The sequence below is a fragment of the Molothrus aeneus genome, chromosome 3 (genome assembly GCF_037042795.1).
Source record: "Molothrus aeneus isolate 106 chromosome 3, BPBGC_Maene_1.0, whole genome shotgun sequence".
NCBI lineage: Eukaryota > Metazoa > Chordata > Aves > Passeriformes > Icteridae > Molothrus > Molothrus aeneus.
The window spans coordinates 52,534,449-52,552,730 of NC_089648.1; the positions used below are offsets into that span (position 1 = coordinate 52,534,449).

At 39.0% G+C, this 18,282-nt stretch overlaps 1 protein-coding gene across 4 annotated transcripts in view; it reads right to left on the reverse strand.

Annotated features, from left to right (window-relative positions):
• The window catches only part of ARID1B (AT-rich interaction domain 1B), a 325,159-nt gene that overhangs the window by 129,575 nt on the left and 177,302 nt on the right, over positions 1 to 18,282 (reverse strand). For 2 of the 4 annotated variants that reach the window (XM_066546938.1, XM_066546935.1), the window contains exon 5: positions 14,434 to 14,475. The exons of the other annotated variants lie outside the window; for them this stretch is intronic. In XM_066546938.1, the coding sequence (XP_066403035.1) occupies positions 14,434 to 14,475 (42 nt within the window). The remainder of the gene's footprint in view (positions 1 to 14,433; positions 14,476 to 18,282) is intronic. 4 annotated transcript variants of the gene reach the window in all.

Here is an 18,282-nt window from a genome sequence, read left to right on the forward strand (position 1 = left end):
ATACCATGAAACAACAGGCATTCTCAGTAGGGCTGGTTTTTAAGTGTGTGCACATTTGGGATTTGAAATGTATATCTCATCAGATTTAGCAGAAGGATGCCAGAACTTGATAAAAGGGGGTATGTATGGAATGCAATCTCTAAATTACACTGTCATAGTTTAGATATAATTACTTTAACTCACTGTAAAATATTATAAACTCCAAACCTTAGTGAGCAATGCTCTTTGGCAAAATGTATATTCACAGTAAAGATCAACAAGAAGAAACTGCAGCAATAGATGCAGCAGGAAAAAAAGAACTAGGTGCTGTCATATAAGGTGTTGTTTTTAATTACTTTTAATTATTTCAGAAGATAATCCAGTATTTTAGAAATTACTGCAAAAAAGACTTTATGATCTGCCCCACACTGCTCTCCTTCTGGGCCATGGAGTACCAACTTGATTCTCTGCACAGTCCTATCCAAGATTATTTTTAGCCCAACTCTCACTTGGTGTGAGAAAAAGGTGTCTGAAACAAATCTTGAGAGCCCACTAGTTCAAATAATGCTGACTCCCTGGTAAAGCCAATGGAAGAGTGGTGGACTAAGTAATTTACAAACCAAATAGTTCTGCACATCCCTACCAGCAGCTGGGACTGTGCCACAATATGTGTGTGTGTGTGTGTGTGTACACACAAATGCCTGATGATAATGTGATCCACACAATTCTCTGTTCGTGTATTTTGACTTTAAACTTGTGACTTCCATTTTGGCACCAACATGAAATGCACAAAACGATGGCCCAGAAAGAGCTGGAGTACCTGGGGTTGGTACTGGTTTGCTGCAGGGAGGAGTGCTGCAGTCACACCGAGCTTCTCCCAGCTGTGGAAGGCCCCAGCAGCACCTGACTGACAGCAGGGAAGGAGAGCAATTGGAGGCGAGCAGAAAATCCTGAGAAACTTTTTGCAGACATCAGGAAGACTTAGTGGCCAGGTATGATATGAATCAACTTAAGAAAAAATTACAAGATCAGCAATTATCTCTTTTGAAGCCATGCAAAAATCCTGCCAAAAAAAGGGGAAGAAGCCTACGTAACTAAACATAGATACATAAGAAATAAAATTTTATATGTATATTTAAATACACAGCTTTGTCTATATAAACTTCATATTTCCACATGCATGTATAAAAACCAGTTTTGAGTATTTTAATAGAAGCAAGTGCAAATTGATTTAAATTAATCTCTGAACACAGTGGAGAGCCAGCAGAGTAATTAACTATGTTATTTATTAATTACTATAACCATACCAACTGTCCTTTCTCTTCATCTCTCCAATGAAAACAACCCACTGCTAATCCACTACAGCTGCAGAAACTTCTATGAAATGTTAGTTAAGGTAATAAAATAGCTCCAGTTTTAGGTACGGAGGATCCATTACTGCCCTTGAATCATTTATGTCAGATTATAATCTTCAGTGAAGAATTTGATGTTATTTCAACAATCCAATACCTCACTGGCACATGCTAGCACACAAAACCATTTTTTAAAAATTACACAGCAATACAATCTGAATAGGAAATCGATCACTGAACAAGCTAAATCTGCATGAGGAAGAAAGACTGGAAATGTGGGATAGAGGTGGGAGGGGAGAATGCAGTGAGCAGTATCAGAAAAATGAACATATAAACAGGAAAGGAGAAAGGATCATAGAAGTGCACCTTAGTTGAAAAGATTTTTCCAATATCTGCTGGCACTTTCTTTTTATCTACCGCTAGTTCCCTCTATTGCAGTCAATAACCTGAATGGGCATAAAATAGATTTTTCTCCTGGTTTGGATCAACACAGGATATAAACCACAACTGAAACACATTTCCACGTGCTAAACTCAGCAATAATTATTGTAATCCAATTGCCTATATATAGCATACTTTGACAATTGAGGTGGTAGGCACAGGGAATACAGAGCAAGAAGGAAGATAGGAACACATTGGTTCAGATTACTGCTTTCCAAATCTACTTTTGTTTTGATGGTGTATTGTTAAATCCTTTTTGTGCTTCATAGGAAGCTACACATTTTGAAGACAGTTCGTCATAACAACTACTTTATTTTGGTTTTGGTTTAAAACGCCTGTGATTTGCACACCCTGACACCTGCTGATTTCATGCCCTGCCTTTTCCCATCAAAGCCTCTTCTTGGCTCTCCACACGAGGAAATCTCATTTATCAAAATTCTGTTAGCGTAAGGGGAAGGGCTATACTGAGCTGAGCCGTAGCCTTCATTAAACATGCAGAACATAAACTGCTGACACTAAGCACAGTCAACTTGCAGCATGGCAGAGGAGGGGGGAAGAAAAAAGGGGAAAAAAGAGTAATGAGACTGAAGGAATGATGTGATGGTGAAATAGGAATAAAAGTCACAGTTTTGAGAAGCATTTAAGTCATACTGGAGTCAGTGAGATTTAATCACAGACCTGAAGTTAAGCATGTGCTTAACTTTGCCAAACAGAAATAGATCACTAAATTATGAATGGAACAATCTATTTCTGTTCCCAGGAACACGGACACTTTGTTCCCCAGACCAGTCCCTCAGGGAATGAAAAAGGTGATGGGGAAAAATGATAACCGAACTGGAGAAAACAATCCCTTCTTCAACTAAGAATACTGGTCTGGATAAAGGAACTGTATTTATATTTAACATAACAGGATTTAAAAGATTGGTATCCATCATTTAGGTTCCAGGAGACAGAAAAGAGCAAATGCCATTAAGGTCATTAATTTCAACACAATACCAAAGGCCGGGGCTCTGAATAAAATAAAAATTTGTAAATTTGGAAGAAGCAAGCATGAGAACAGGAATGCATTAAGAATCAGAATTAGGGCTGAGGGCGAACAAAGTGGCTTTTTGAATTTTCACTTCACTTACTGTTCTTCATATTTTTCCTCCCTTTAATTCTCAAAGATAGCTGTGTAATGCTGCCTACAATAGAAACTTGAGTTTAATAGGCACGAAGCAGAAGGTGTGTAGCATTTTCCTCTGATCACAAGGAACAAGCACTTAGCTGTAAGAGATCCACAATGAGTCACTGCAGGGTGGAATCAAATGCATCACAGGTACATGCCAGCCTTTTTTATTATTATTCTACCAACTGAAAATGCATTATAACATACAGCCCTAGGAAAAAAAAATCAATTTCAAACCACCTAGTCCTATAAAAATATATAATTTACCAATCATATATGCCTGCATCTACACAGTTCAAGGAGAGCTAAGGCAGATGCAAGGCAGGAGGATGGGGCAGGAGATAGGTGGAGAGGGATGTCAATATTTCTTCTGTAAGCTTTTTTGGTATTTATAAGTAAGATAATAATTCCAAGTTCAAATTGTCTCAGTACCAAAATGAATAACTTACCATCAAGTTTCAAACAGCAGCTAAAAGTTATTTTAGTATTTCAGATATTATCTGAAAAATAATATCATATTAACATTTTCTGATACTTTCACATCTCTTAAAACACTTCTTCAAAGTTAATCTGGAAGTAAAGTACCATAAAATTAATGGCTGGATTTTGCCACCCTTTTCCACTCTTTGGAATATCATCGTATTCCAAAGAGAAAAAATTTGGCTCTGATCAACTAACTCCTAGAATAGTATCAACTTTTCTTCCCTCTTCCAGGGTTCTGTGTATATGCAGCTTTAACAGGAGAGCAGAAAGCAGACACACTTGTGGAAATGAGACATGCACCTTGACCATTCCTCAAAAGTGATTTCTGTAGGTTTTTTTTGAAAATACATGTATACATTTAACATAAATCAATAGCTGCTTTTATGTTGAAAAATTGTTGTTTTTCTTGACGTCACCTATGAAATAGAACAGGACAGTCCAATTGTTCTATCTTTTCTTTCAACTTGTAAACAATGTGGTATTATCACCAGCTTTTTTAGCTTTTATTCTGGTCAACAAGGCGCTGCAGCCTGCCATATAAAGCTGCACACCACATGGCACCATTCAACAGAATATCTAGGTCAGCTTGCATTTTTAATGTGCTCCATTAGCTTTCCCTTGCTCACTGTATCAAGTTTGAACTTCTCCTTCTCACTTTTCAAACCTCTCTATAACTAAGCCAGACAACACACCGGATCCTAAGAGTATTGTAATCACCTTCAACATTTGCTCCACCAAAGACTGAAGTTCTAATCCTATTTCCTTAATTCCATGCTGTTTCCAAACCCAGCATCCCCCAATTTCTCCTTCAGGATCCTTTTCCACAGTACTGCTGGTAAAAAAAAAAAAAGAAACAAAAAAAAAAACCCAACCCCCCCAAAAAAAAAAACCAAACCAAAAAAAAACCCCACTAAACCAAACAAACAAAAAAAAGAAAATAAAAGAGGTTACCTAAATAAAAATAAAAAACCCCAATGCTTTACCCAACGTAATTCCTTCCCTCAGTGGTACTTGGGGAATCTGAACAATTTTGACCTTGGCAGCATTCTGCACACAGCATGGCTAAACAAACCTACAAGTTAATAAGCATATAAACAGCCTACATACCTACAGTACTGTAAAACTTTTGCAGAATCATATATGCTATAATGGTATTTAGTTACTTCAATGCAACAAAAACCAGTTCCACATGATTCACTTCATTACTTTCCTTCACAAACAGCAGTTAACTCATTTCTTAAAATACATTTATTAATTTTTAAATTAGCTTGTATTCTAACTGCTCTTCCCACAGATGATTTTAAGGTATACATCCCTCCATCGGAGCACAGCCCTTGCCCAGGGAATGAAGTGGTAAAGCCACCCTAGATATAGATTACATGTACAAGGCACTCAGTCCATCAGCTCTGACACAAGGAATAGCACTGTGAGGAAGTTTCACAGGAGAGTCAGGGAGATTCAAACAGATCTTGATAAGTGGGGGGTGGAACTGGATGATGGAATGAAAACAGCCACGTTAAATTGAACGGTACAAATAATGCTTATTTTGCTTCAGATTAAAATGGTAAGGCAAGTTTTAGTAAAGAGACTGTAAATTCATCTGCTGTCTATCTCATGTAGTAGCAAGAATTTAGTAGTGAAATCCTAAAACAAACAAAATGATTGTTACACTGGAAATCTGTCACAATAGTTCACATGTGTATAGTACAAAACAATGTAAAGCATTGCAACAATATGAATATCATGCCAAAATTCTCTGTAATCTTGATCCTCCTATATAAAAAATATGAAAGCACTGTATAATTAACTGTTCAAGAAAATCAAAGGAATGACCTAGAAAAACAAGATTTCCCAGTGTCATCCTAATCTAATAAAATTATCTGTCAATATCCCAATTCACTAGAAAACTCCTTCTCACAAGAAGAAATTCTTAAAAAGCAAAGTCAAGTAATTGAACCTTCAGAGTTAAAAAATTATATCTTCTCTAAAAGAAATACATGTTCAGTAAAAAGCCCCAGATTCTGCATTATTGTCATTGTTTTTTCCTCTTGGAATCTGCAACACAACAACAGCACTTTTCCCAGCAAAGCACAGCTCTGAACGATGATACACACCTGTCCTTGTCTCAGGGAAAAAAACAGGGGAAATGAAAACCTAAATCACATCTGTCTACCCAATAACTTTCTCATGCTCCTCTCTGCAACTCCCATTCCTCATACCTAGCATTAGTTTTAACACGCCAATTCTGAAATCAGGGGAAGCAGCCACATAGCAGAAATCTGAATCTTTTTCTATATCTGTATTTCATGCTGCTAAAAAAGTATGCTATAAAAAAAAAAAAAACCAAAACGCAAACACATTAACAGTAGCTTTATTAAAAAATAAATACTTGTGGGGGTTTTGTTGTTTTAAGTCCCAATCTGAATGGGAGCATGCTTTCTGTAGCAAGGTGGTGTTGGTTGCTGGAGGGCACGGTTCTGGTCCCACCAGTTGTACAATCAGGTAGAATTTACAGAAGAAAAAGAAATCTGGTCTAACTTGCTCACCCCATCAAGGAGAAACAGCAAACTATTTGCAAATATTCTGAACTGCTCTCTTCCCACCCCTAAACAAAGAGACCACCTGCCTCAACATTTATTTAAAATGTGCAGGTATTTACAAGCAAACTTTGTATTCTGATTGTTAGATGACTTAGTAAATCTGATACTCCCTCCAAGTTCAAATCAGCAGTGTAAATCAAAGGGGCCACACGGAACTGTAAAGGACCCGCCTGATCCGGCAAGCATCACCCCCGTTTACATGTCAACAGGAGGCAGCTGAGCGAGGGAGGATGCTGAGCAGCACACCCAGCCAGACAGCTCAGGCACACCAGACTCAGGCTGCCTGAGTGCACCCACCAGTTAAAATTTAATGAGTAACAGAAGGAAGACTGAGAAAATAAATTCTTTTTCTCTGGTAGAAACTTAAGTCGCTGTGATGTAGTGACTGGTGTTAAATGGTGGGTTCAAACCTTTGAGGAGATGCATATTCCCACCATGAAAGCAGTACCAAATTTTGCCTTCTTCTGACATTTTTATGAAGTCTGGAAAGGGAAAAACCATACTACAGACTGCCTCTTCATAAAAGCAGCAAGGGGAAAGATGGATTGCTGCTGCTGCTGGTGCCACCACAAAAGCTGGATGGTTCAACGTTGCAGAAGTTCATTTTAGTATAGTGGCAATCTAAATGGGCATAGGACCACCCAAAGAGGGATACTTATCAATCAGAAAAGCAAACTTAGTTGCCAAGCCTTTACTGTGAGGGTCATGAAGCATTAGAACAAATTGCCCAGACTGTGGGTACCCCATTCCTGGAGGTGTTCAAGGCCAGCTTGGATGGAACTCTGAGCAACCTCATGTAATTGAAAGGTATTCTGTCCATGACAGGAGGGTTGAAACTAGATGATCTTTAAAGTTCCTTCCAACCCAAACCATTCCATGATTCTTACTTACAGACATCACCTGAGCAAATACTTAACAGTTGCTTTGAATTGCATACACATCTTCTGAAACCTCCACACTGGTACTCTCAGAAAGGCAATGGGAGCTTTAAATTTATATCAAAATCCAAAATGTGGCCACATCCACACCTTGATAACCTAAACTGCGCAGTACTGGAGAGGAAGGCTGTTAATCACATTTATTTATGTCCAAAATAAAGATGATGTAGGAAGAAAGACAGCAGTTTACATTTTCTTAGCATTAATCCCAGCTGGTTGCAGGGCACGGGGCCAACCACAGGCCAACGATGTTCAAGGGTGCTGAGGAAGGCACGTTTACCATCTGTGCTCACTCCAGCTTGCCACAGAGTACTTGGGAGCTTTGTAAAATAAATGTTACCACATACCCATGTAAACTGCCTAAGCCTAACCCTGAGGCCATCAGTATTTATTCTGCAAGCACCATGAGATGCTTCATGCTGAAAAGGAACATTAAACATGTATTTATGGCTAGCTTGGATCACTGGCAGAAAAAAGGAAATATCCAAGAAAGTCTGACATGCTGTACACACACAGGGACATTGCCACAGGAGACAGGCCCTCCCAAATGCCTCACCTTGCCTTGTCTTTTCAGAGACCACAGTAGTGTGGGCATGGGGCACAAGGAGGAGAGAACCAACTCTTATTATGTTATTTATCCAGATGAGCTGGACTTTCTGACAAGTGGGTCTTCTCAGCTAACATAGCTTTTTTCCTCCTATTCTGTGTATCATTTTGTCTTTTCTTCTTCATGCAGGATTGCTATGGAATTGTCCAGACCCACCTCCACGGCACAAGGAGGCATCACAATCTCCAAGAAGCCTGCACTTTTTTCCATCCTCCCAGGGAGCTTTAAAATCTTCTTCATATGGGAAGTGGGACAAAGCTCCACAAGTGGGTGTTGTTTGGAATCACCCTCCATACTCAAGGTGGTTAGATACACTCCTCTACTGCATGCAACTCTCCGGACAAAGCTGGACCACAATTAGGACTGTATGATGGATGGAAAGGAACTTATGGCCATAAATCTCTTGGTCTATCTCTTAATTACTATAAAACTAATTGGGGGAAAAAACCCCACAAACCACAGAGGTATTTATTGAGACTAAACTTACTAGACATTAAGAACTATTGGTTAAGGAGATGAAATTTGTAAAACATGATCACAGTTTCTTGGTTTTATGGTTTTTTTTGACTGTCACAAATAGCATAGCAGTGATATGCACAGGTTGTTCAGAAAGAAACCCGTTCGTGTTTCTGCTACTTAGTTATAAGTACTTTAAAACACTTTGATACATCTGTAAGGGGTCCCTAAAAATACAAAAAGAGCACCTTGTTCCCTGCTATAATGCCATTCTCTACTCTTTGAAAACATCCAGTACGGAGGGCACTCAGGAGACTTCAGCAACCCCAAAACACAACTTTAACAGTGAGTCAAAGAAAAGAGGTTGGAAAATCCTTTTAGTCATCTGAACACCTCAGGTGAAACAAGTCCACAAAGAAATGAAAAACAGAACTGGGGAGACATGCAATCCTAACTCTCCTATGAGTAGCAAAACAGAATTTACTGTTAATATGAGGAGGTTAATATGAGGATCTATTTTTTCTAAGCTAAAACAAACCCGAAAACTTATTTACAACTCCCAGGTTCCTAGCTAAGTCAACAGCGCAAAGACAGATGTAAATGAGGACTCATTTCTCTATATTTTCCCATATACTAAGCACACACAGACAATCCAAGTGTCAACACATCAAGACAGAGATAATTCTGACCCTTGAAAATATTCTCTTCTGAAAAGGATTAATTGGCTTTAAAACAATTTAATTTGGCTTTGAAGATGCAACTGTTATTAGCAACCGCCAGATGGCAGGAGCAAAGGCTGCTTACAGTTTTCAACAAAAGAAAGCTGTCTTAAATAAGGCAAGCATTAGAAGAGAACAATTTTTTATGTCTACTTCTTCTTCTCTTTCAATTGGTTATTTTCTTTTTCTTTCCAAGAAGTATTATTTTATTGCAATCAAACTAATACATTAAAAAAAAAAAAAAAAGAGAAAAACGTCTCTTGTGAACATGTCTCTCAATTTTATCTCCTGCCATCTCCCTCTCATAGCTCAAGGGTTCTGTTACAGATATTGCAAGAACAACAGTTTCTTTCTAGGTTTGCACAGTCATAACTCAGAGTCAGCCACCAAATGTATTCCCTTTGATGTCCTATGCTTCAAACCAGGAAGCTGACACATAGCTACACTGTGTAGCTCAATTTACCCTCGGGATTTGAACTTCTGTTATCTGGGATATGAAAATAAGTAGACTACAGAAGATGCACCAAGATGTGCTGATTGTTGCAATAATGCAGCATCTACAAGGTGGAGGAAAGCAAAACCCCTCCCCTAAAAGTATGAACCTCCCCACTCTGCCCAACACTCCCCCACCAAAGCAACCCAAAAGACACCTTAATAAACTCGAGTAAAAGTAGTATGTTTGAGCGGAAAAGTATTTTAGTCCTGAGCATATTTGATTCTTAAAACATGTATCCTATATCAGAGAAAGAACACTTTAAAAATGCAATCCAGCAGCACATACTTTAAAAGACTTAGGAATAGACTCTCTAAACAACTTACAGAGTTACTAAATTATGGAGACAAGGTCATCACTTTATAATGTGTCATAAAACAAAAAATACGGCTAGTTCCACGAACAATGCTGGAAGCTCCACCATACAGACACATCCACATCAGAAATACCACCCTTGCTGTATTTCTTTAATAGAGCTGTCTCTCCATTATGCTGATTTCTCGATCAAAGAGAAAGCTTTACTCCTGTATTTGTCTTCCGCAAAGGAAACATAAAATCACTCCTACAGTGAACACATCCATCGGGAATTAGATTCTTTTTCCTCAACCCCAGCAGCACACAGTCCCAGAAAAGAACAGGTGAAGCTCTCTCCTGCTTCAAACCAGTGTGAGATGTAGTTGTGTGGTTAATTCTGCCTCTGTACATAAGCAAACATGCCACTTGCAAAATATGAAAGGCTTTCTTCCCTGCCCCATTTTTAAATGACACCTGCAAATCACTAATCCAGTTGCAATTTATTTCCATATGTCAAATTACAATCTTAACTTGTGCAAAGCAACATAATAGTAATGATTAAGCCAATTACATCACAACACAGCTTAAAACGACACACAATGGAAGGATTAAAGCTCGCTAGCAAATAAGAGAGTCCTGTTCTTGGTGGAGCTCCCCCACTGTGGGAACAGAAGTGTCTCTTTTCCTGTTGCACAAACTTGTGAGCCTTCTGACATGTAGCTGCTGGACTGCCATTAACAAACTTATTTATATTAATGCAGCACTAAGCTGGGATCACTGCACCTCGGCATTAGCTGCGGAGGGCGGGCTCTGTGGCCAGTGCTGCCAACACGGCTGATGGCGCTCCACAGCTCCACAGACAGGTTGGGACACATGCACCAGGTGATCTCACCAGGCTTAACTGAATGAAGCCTCCCTAACCTACAGTATTTGGGTCAGGCGGATGCTGACAGTAAAAGCTTTAGGGAAAGGGAGGGAGAGCAAACCGAGCGCAGGTATTTAAAAAGTCAGGCATCCTGTTCTCAAGAGAGGGACAGACACCCTTTGCAGCCTGCATGAAGCGTGTGCTACTGCATTTGACACCATAATTCCAACTGATTCCAATATGCAGCTCCTTCAACAATAAAATGTGAGTTAAATCTTTACATAATAACCAACCTTTCACACTAAGATTTTCAATTCTACCTCAGGGATAAAAAGGTTCTAATGGAAATTGAGCATCTGAATCTCTTAGGAGGATTTAAAAAACTCCCACACTACTATTTTTATTTGTTCGTTGCCTTGGTCTTTAAATGAGCATTATTCAAAATGGTTAAACATTTTACCTTTTACTTCTGCCCTGGGCACCTTTTTTTTTTTCTCTCTTTCTTTTTCACATCTTTGTATTCCTCCTATTTTCTCTGCCATCTGCAAACACTGGTCCCATCTGCTAAAATTTAACTTCCTACTCAGCTAAAATAAACACAAAATAAATTGCTACTGTTAGTATTTTACAAATCATCATTAGGCTTTAGTAAGATTAATGGGACTCAAACAGTTTCCAACTTGGAAATACATTCCTGTGTGTTGACTGCAGACTTGGGCAGATATCACTCCATCTATAGAGTAAGAGTGAGCTCTTACTCTACCCTTACTTTCTTGGCAATTATGGTTTTGAAGGACTTATTATATATGTAAGTTTATTCTCATCAGAATTTGAACAAACCAGGCCTAACTGTTAAGCCTGTCCCAGATCACCTATCAGCTGCTCATGATTTGCTATGTGGTCATTCCCCCTACATCTCTACATGCATAACCACACATATATCACAACCCTTCTAAATATTGAAACAAAAGAACCAGTCAAAAGCTGGAAGGTTTTTTTTTCTTTAAAAACAAACATGCATTCAAGCACACACACAAATAAATGTGTAAACTGAACTGAACACCATGTGTACCATCTTTGAAAGAGCTGTTACAGCACACCAACAGCTTGCTCCTCCTGGTAAAATTAGTTGCACAGAAAGCTGAATGGGTTTACTTCCTTCTAGTCAACCAAAAGAAAGCTTTGGACAGCAATGCAATCAAATCTGTACTTATTTGACATACTTATAATCATCAAACAACAACTTTTTTTTTTAAACTGATTAAAAATGTGCTTAGATTTTTATGGCCTTTTAAACAGTACTGGTCTCACATATGCACAAAATGAAAACAAGAAGTTCATAATAAATGTAATTTTTACTCTAATAAATGCCTTATGTCCTACATTTGTTTGGGGAAGACTGTTTACTTATTAATAAGTTGAGGAGGAGGAAACATTTTTAAGGACTGCTGTTAATGGTTCGCAATTTGCACCTGTTCCATGCTCAAGGAGTAAAGACAGGATTTGGTACTTCAACGTGCCTTTTCCCTGGGTATTTTGAAAGTTTGACATGATTTCTTTTGTTTTCATTTTATTTTCTAAAATAAGAATTATTTTGTCTAAATCAATATGCATAACTTGTATCAAAAGCATCCTGTAGCTGATTTCTACAAACACTTACGAGGATGATGATCATCATCCAAGACTCAGCCATTCAAGGGGCCAGATCTACATCAGCCAGGTCTTCACTTTGCCAATGATAACTACAGCGAAGCTGAACAATGTTCTGATGTCTCATTCAGAACCTTTTCCTGAGAAACAGTCCCATTTGCTGCCAGTATGCATATTTACCATGAGACTGAGATCATGGAGATTTTAAGAATAACAAATGACATTGTACATTCTTTTAGCAGTCTACAAATATCCTTTTTTTAAAAGACACTATTCTTGTATGTATCTACAGGCAACACAGCCTGTCAACAGCTTAAAACTAAGTGGCATCTAAGGATAGGTGGAATGGATGCAGTCAAAAGAAGAGTCATCCCCTGCAGCAAACTGTGCTTCTGCTCCTGCATACAGAGGGGCCCTACAATGTTTCAAGCTGAGACATATTCTACACCCAAACCCAAAAAAGATAGCTCCCCTCAACAGTCTACAATAGCCCTGGAGGAAAATTCAGGCTAAAAGCAGGTACCAAGGAAATCACTGCATGGTGCAAATTTTTAACCTTACATCCTTCTCAACTGTTAGGTGGCCAACTGTGTTATCATATCAACTTACTTCCTAATTTATAAAATTAACTATTTTTCATTTTAAAAATTTTGCCTATACACATTCCCTACTGGCACACAAACTCATCTGTTAATGTAACAGAGACACTGGCATTTATTTGTCATTGAGACAGACAGTAAGGAAAGCATGTCAAGGGAGAGAAGGGAAGAAAGTGCTTTTGCAGCATCTCTAAATAGACAGCAAAAATAAATTCTGGGATTAACAAGTTTTGGATGATACATTTAGCTTTCTTTTTGATTGATAAAAAGTACATGACATTCCTAGGCATAGTTAGTTCACTATATAACATAAAGCTACTATTATAAGAGAGGTTAAAAGATCCTGATGGTTCTGAAGACCAATCTTAGGAAAAAAGATGCTGTGCAGTCTGGACATTGATGGTCAGAGCTAGCAACAAACTGAATTCAGTTCTGCAAAACAGAAGCTTAGCAACAGAAAACTCTTAAAACTTTTTGTAATAAAAAGGAGTTTCAAAGGATGTCCATCAGGATGACAAGACATAAAAACACCTTGTAAATCTAGCCATGAAAAAAACTCAAAAGCCTCCTCCACAGTGCTTTTTTTTAGCTCTGAGAGTGACTGGCAAAAATAATCATCAGTAATATTTCTTTTTACCCACCTAGTCTGAAGGATTATGGAGATGAGCTCACAAGAGCTGACCCTCCAGGTTTATTAAATATTCAATGAATATTCTGTATGCTTGCTGGGTATTAAATAAAAATCAGAAAATACTGCAGACTACCATATATTATATACTTCAAATAATACCAGAGTAGCTCTGTTTGTTTTCTAATAATTTATTGAAATCACTTTATCACATATCAACATAAAAATGTACAATATAGACACAATGTAAATTCTGGCATCATGAATATTTATGTACTTTTAAAGCTTTTTTTTCCCTGCTGGTTAATTTTGCTTATTGTATTCCAATAAAACCTGGAGAACTTATTCAATATTTTCTTGCTTTTCCTTTTTACCTTAATAGTAACAGCACTGCTATTTTTCCACCTGCAGTAGCATCACAGCATATGGGCCTTCAGCAGCAGGAAACTGTTCATTGTCATGATTTAGCCTACTGTTCCTACAATCTCCATTTTCCCTTCCCCATCCACTCTTCCGGGCTAAATGGTTATAGCCTACACACAATCTGCCCCGATTAAAATCATCTGCTATTAGTGCTCAGTTAAAACAGTGGTCATCACCACAATGCTCACTGGCCAAAGAAACTTGAGCACTAGGTAGGACACAGCCCATCCATGTAGCTGGGTGGGTCTGAAGTCGTCTCTCCAACACACACGGCCCGCCACACGCTTGATCTACAATTGAACACAGGGTGATGCAGCTGTTCAATGCACTACTTCCTACTCAAAATGCTCTGTGAAAAAGGGCCTGAACAAAGTGACTTACTCAGCAGACTGCCAAGCAGACAACAAGTACAATTTCTGAGTTGCAAATCTATGGAACAAGAATAAACTCAGCGTTTGGGCAAGTCCAATCTTAAAAACTACTGCTAAGCCGACCTTACATGGGTCCACGTGGGTTTCTGCAAGTAAAACTTGCTCACAGGTTTTATACCAAGAAAAGGATTAAGACAACTTGTGTGCCATTCTCAAATTATCACACACAAGGGAAAGTTTCTGAATTGATGGATGTAAGTCACAGGACCCTCAATTCTCAGGTTGAAAATTGTAATTTTCTATGTCATCACATCCGACAATTCATATTGCTGGGTCCTATATAACAAAACTGCACCAAACTACACACCTTGTGTCCAAATGTAGCATCCTCGGAGGCCAAGACTTCAACCTGAAATTATAAGGAGAAAGATAATTTCAAATTTAGCCACCACCAAGAACCTCTCTCTCCTGAGCACAGTTCAGGCAAAGAATTGATCTGTAAAAGAAGGTGTCAGTCTGGATCAACCCTAGGAAACCTGCACATGATAGGATGTGCAAAACTAACAGCTGACAATAGAAATCCTCGAGTGAAGAAACTTAGAGAGTATCCCTCATGACACAAACAAGGTTTCTCCACCTGAATGACATAAAGAATACCTGCCAGTGTCCCAGAATTTACTGTACTACAGCTGGAACATTTTTCTCCATACAGAATTTTGACTACGCCAAAAAGCTGCCTGAGCACAACCACAATGATCTGCCATGGTAAGTCCCTGCAAAAAAAAAAAAAAAAAGCTGGAAACCCCTGACCTCTTTCCCTCCTGTTACCCTCTCAGCAGGCTGGGTACTTCTGCACCAGCACAAGTGGAACAGCAACAAGGAGAAACTCTGCAGCCAAGGTGTTGGCTGCGGGCTCCTGTCCTGTCTTGCAAGAGACAACTGTTTGAAAACTAGAATTTGGGGAACACAAGCTCCCCAGGCAAAGACTGAGACCAACTGGCTGAGAGATACAGTGAGTGTGAAAGTCTGAGAAAAACAAGCTGTCAGGTCATTGAGTGGTGCTCCAGATGAAAGCCCTTGCTTTGGCCACACACTGGTTGCCACACTGGTGGCAAAGCCCTTGCTGGTTGTCACAAACTGCCCAGCTCTAGAGTTGATACACGTTACATTGCAACAACAGGAACAGCCGTAGGAAAGCAGGCACACCAATTTTTCATTAGACTCCTTAAAAATGCTTCACACTTCGGCACCTTTCACCTGAGAATCTCGGTCTTTTATGAATTCTAATTAATTAAGCTTCCCAATACACCAGTGAAGTCGGAAATGTCATCATCCCAATATAGAGAGAGAAGAGTGAGGCAGAAAGAGATTGAATAGTTTTTTAGTAGTTATGTGCCAAGCCAGGGACACACTCATGGAAAGAATCCCAGATCTCTCCTCTCAGGCTCACAGTTTAACAACTAGGAAATTCTCTGTTTCTCTGATTTACATTGTATTTAGAATGCCTACTGCTGCATTATAATTTATACAACTAGTATAACTAATGCATCTAATCTCCAGTTTAACTTAAGAAGAGTGAAGGATTTAAAGCAAATCAAAAGGGAAAAAATGAATGTGAAGTTTCACCCTGAAGCATGTTATAATGCCAGAGTTATAAACCCCTGAACAAGAGGGTTTATAATGGAAAGGCTGATAAACTAACAATGATGGGAGCACTTAAATATATTTATGTCATGATCTAGCAACATATGGTATTTCTTAATCTCTAAATTAAAAAAGGGAGGAGAAAAAAAAAGTGGGAGGGAGATAAAGTATTCATAGGAACTAGGAATAAATGAAGAAAATGAACCTGGAGTTACCCAATTGTGACCTGTCCAGCTAATTAGGAATGACAGTAAGAGGCTACAAAATAGCATCTCATTCAATAGGAGGTAGGGAAAAAAATCCAAGTAAATAAAATCAATCTAAAATGATATGATACATATTAGCTCCTTATATTAAGCTTCTAATCCTTTAGGCACTTTATAAATATTAAACAATCAGTCCTGGTGAGACTGATAAATATCCATAATATATTTTACAGATGAAGAAACAGAGGGTTAAGTGACTTGCCCAGGGCCAGAAAGAATAATCAGCCACTGGATTGGAAATAACTGTATGACTGCTTGTCACAATACAGTGCCCTGCTCAGATGCTCAGGTGGCTTCTGAAAAAAAGTCATTCCACTATCAGAAGCATCTTGGTTAGGGGTTAGGGTTAGGGTTAATGTGGTACACATCTGAAGTGTCAATGCTCATTTTCACTAGGCTTACTGTTTTGGTACAGCATCTGGTTTTCACGACTAGATAGACCCCAAAAACTTTTTCAAACTTACTCAGTTTTCTCCATCTAGTATTATGTAGTCATATATCCCAGACGCTACTCCAGTCCCATTAATCGTAGAATCATAAAGGTTGGAAAAGAGCTCCAAGATCATCAAGTCCAACCTTTGATGGAACACAAGTGCCATGTCTGTTTGTTTCTTGAAGACTTCCAGGAATAGTGATTCCACCAGCTCCCTGAGCAGCCCATTCCAATACCTGACCACCCTTTCAGTGAAGAAATTTTTCATGATGTCCGACTTGAGCTTCCTCTGGCAGAGCTTAAGGCTATATCCTTCTGTCCTGTCACTTGCTGCCTGGGAGAAGAGGCTGATCCCCACGTGGGTACACCCTCAGTTGTTGTACCTTTCAGGTAGTTGCAGAGAGTGGATGCTCATTACTGTGCTACGCTTCTATTGTGGAGATTCATTAGAGAAAAACGAAGCCTTCTTTGCGCTACAGGGTCCTTCTCTGACTTCCTCCTTGAATCCATCAGAGATGCTGAAGCCTTGCCAGCTCCAGTACATTCTGTTTCCCTTTCCCTGCTGTCCCTTCCTCTTCCTTCTCCTTCCCAAGGGTCCCAGCTGGGTGGACAGCCCCTGTCCAGGGCTGTCTGTCCCCTGTCCTGCAGAAGCGCAACATGGATGGGATGGCATGGAAACCCTGCACCAACCCAGCACAGACCAGGCAGAGTTTTAGTTTGGGCTCTGCACTGCACTTCATCTGCAGAGAGGCCACCTCACATGCCAGGACCCCCAGTGCAGAGCACAGGCATATTGTCAGCACCTGGGCTCTGCTGAGGAAGCTCCTGCTCAGGGCCAAGAGAATGCTCCCAACTGCCACAGCTTCAAAACACATTAATTAACACAATGACCAACACATGTGCAAAACTCAATCGTATTTTCACCAAGAAACTGAGAGGAAGAACAAACTGTGACATCAAAGAGTAAAACAGACATTTAAGCTAGTTTAAAACACTCTTTAGTCTCTTTCACAGATAGAAATATTTTCTTTTATGCTTAGAAACATAAGGCTCACAGAGACAGTAAAATGGTTTGGAGTGAAGATAGATAACAATTCTAATTAAGAATGTTATTGAACAGGGCTGATAAAGCTGCTTCTACTTTTCCAAGAATGATCACCCCACTTCTGTGATAAATAATTGTCCTCACCTTGCAGATGATACAATGAAACATTCTCTGTATTCTTTGTTACTACTGTGTTTAACAGTGCACTAGTGCCTTAGTCCTTTCATTTGGATTTTCACCTCCTTGTATAAAGGACAGTTAAGCTAAGTAAGAGACAAGTAACTGCTGACACCATAAGATACACAACATAAAGGACTAAAACAAGATGTGGGACTACATGAGGTTTTCCTCATGCTGAGCTTCCAAAAAAAACCCACAAAACCAAAATGAAACAAAACAAACAAACAAACCCAAAATAAAAACAACCAAAACAAAACAAAAAACAACAAAAACCCCAAAATGCACTACAACCCAGGCTGAGTGGACTCCCCTCTAGTGGGAACGCTCGTGTACTTCAATCAGCACCCACATCACCCCAGCAAAAGAGAATATTACCTTAAGAATCAGGCAAGCACCATCTTTCTCTTAATTGCCTTCAGAAAATATCCCTTCCATTCCAATACATAAAAAATAAACAAGACATTCATTATTGCTTTAAGATAATCTGATGTTAATTAAGAACTTCCCATTATATACCTATTTGTGGCAGCTAAACTTTTTTTATTTTAGTTGACTGTTCTGAGTGTGTACACATGTAAATATCTTGGGTAGGTGGAGTGTTTTTCTTTTACAGTGAAAAATTCACTGCATCACTAAAAAATGCAGACT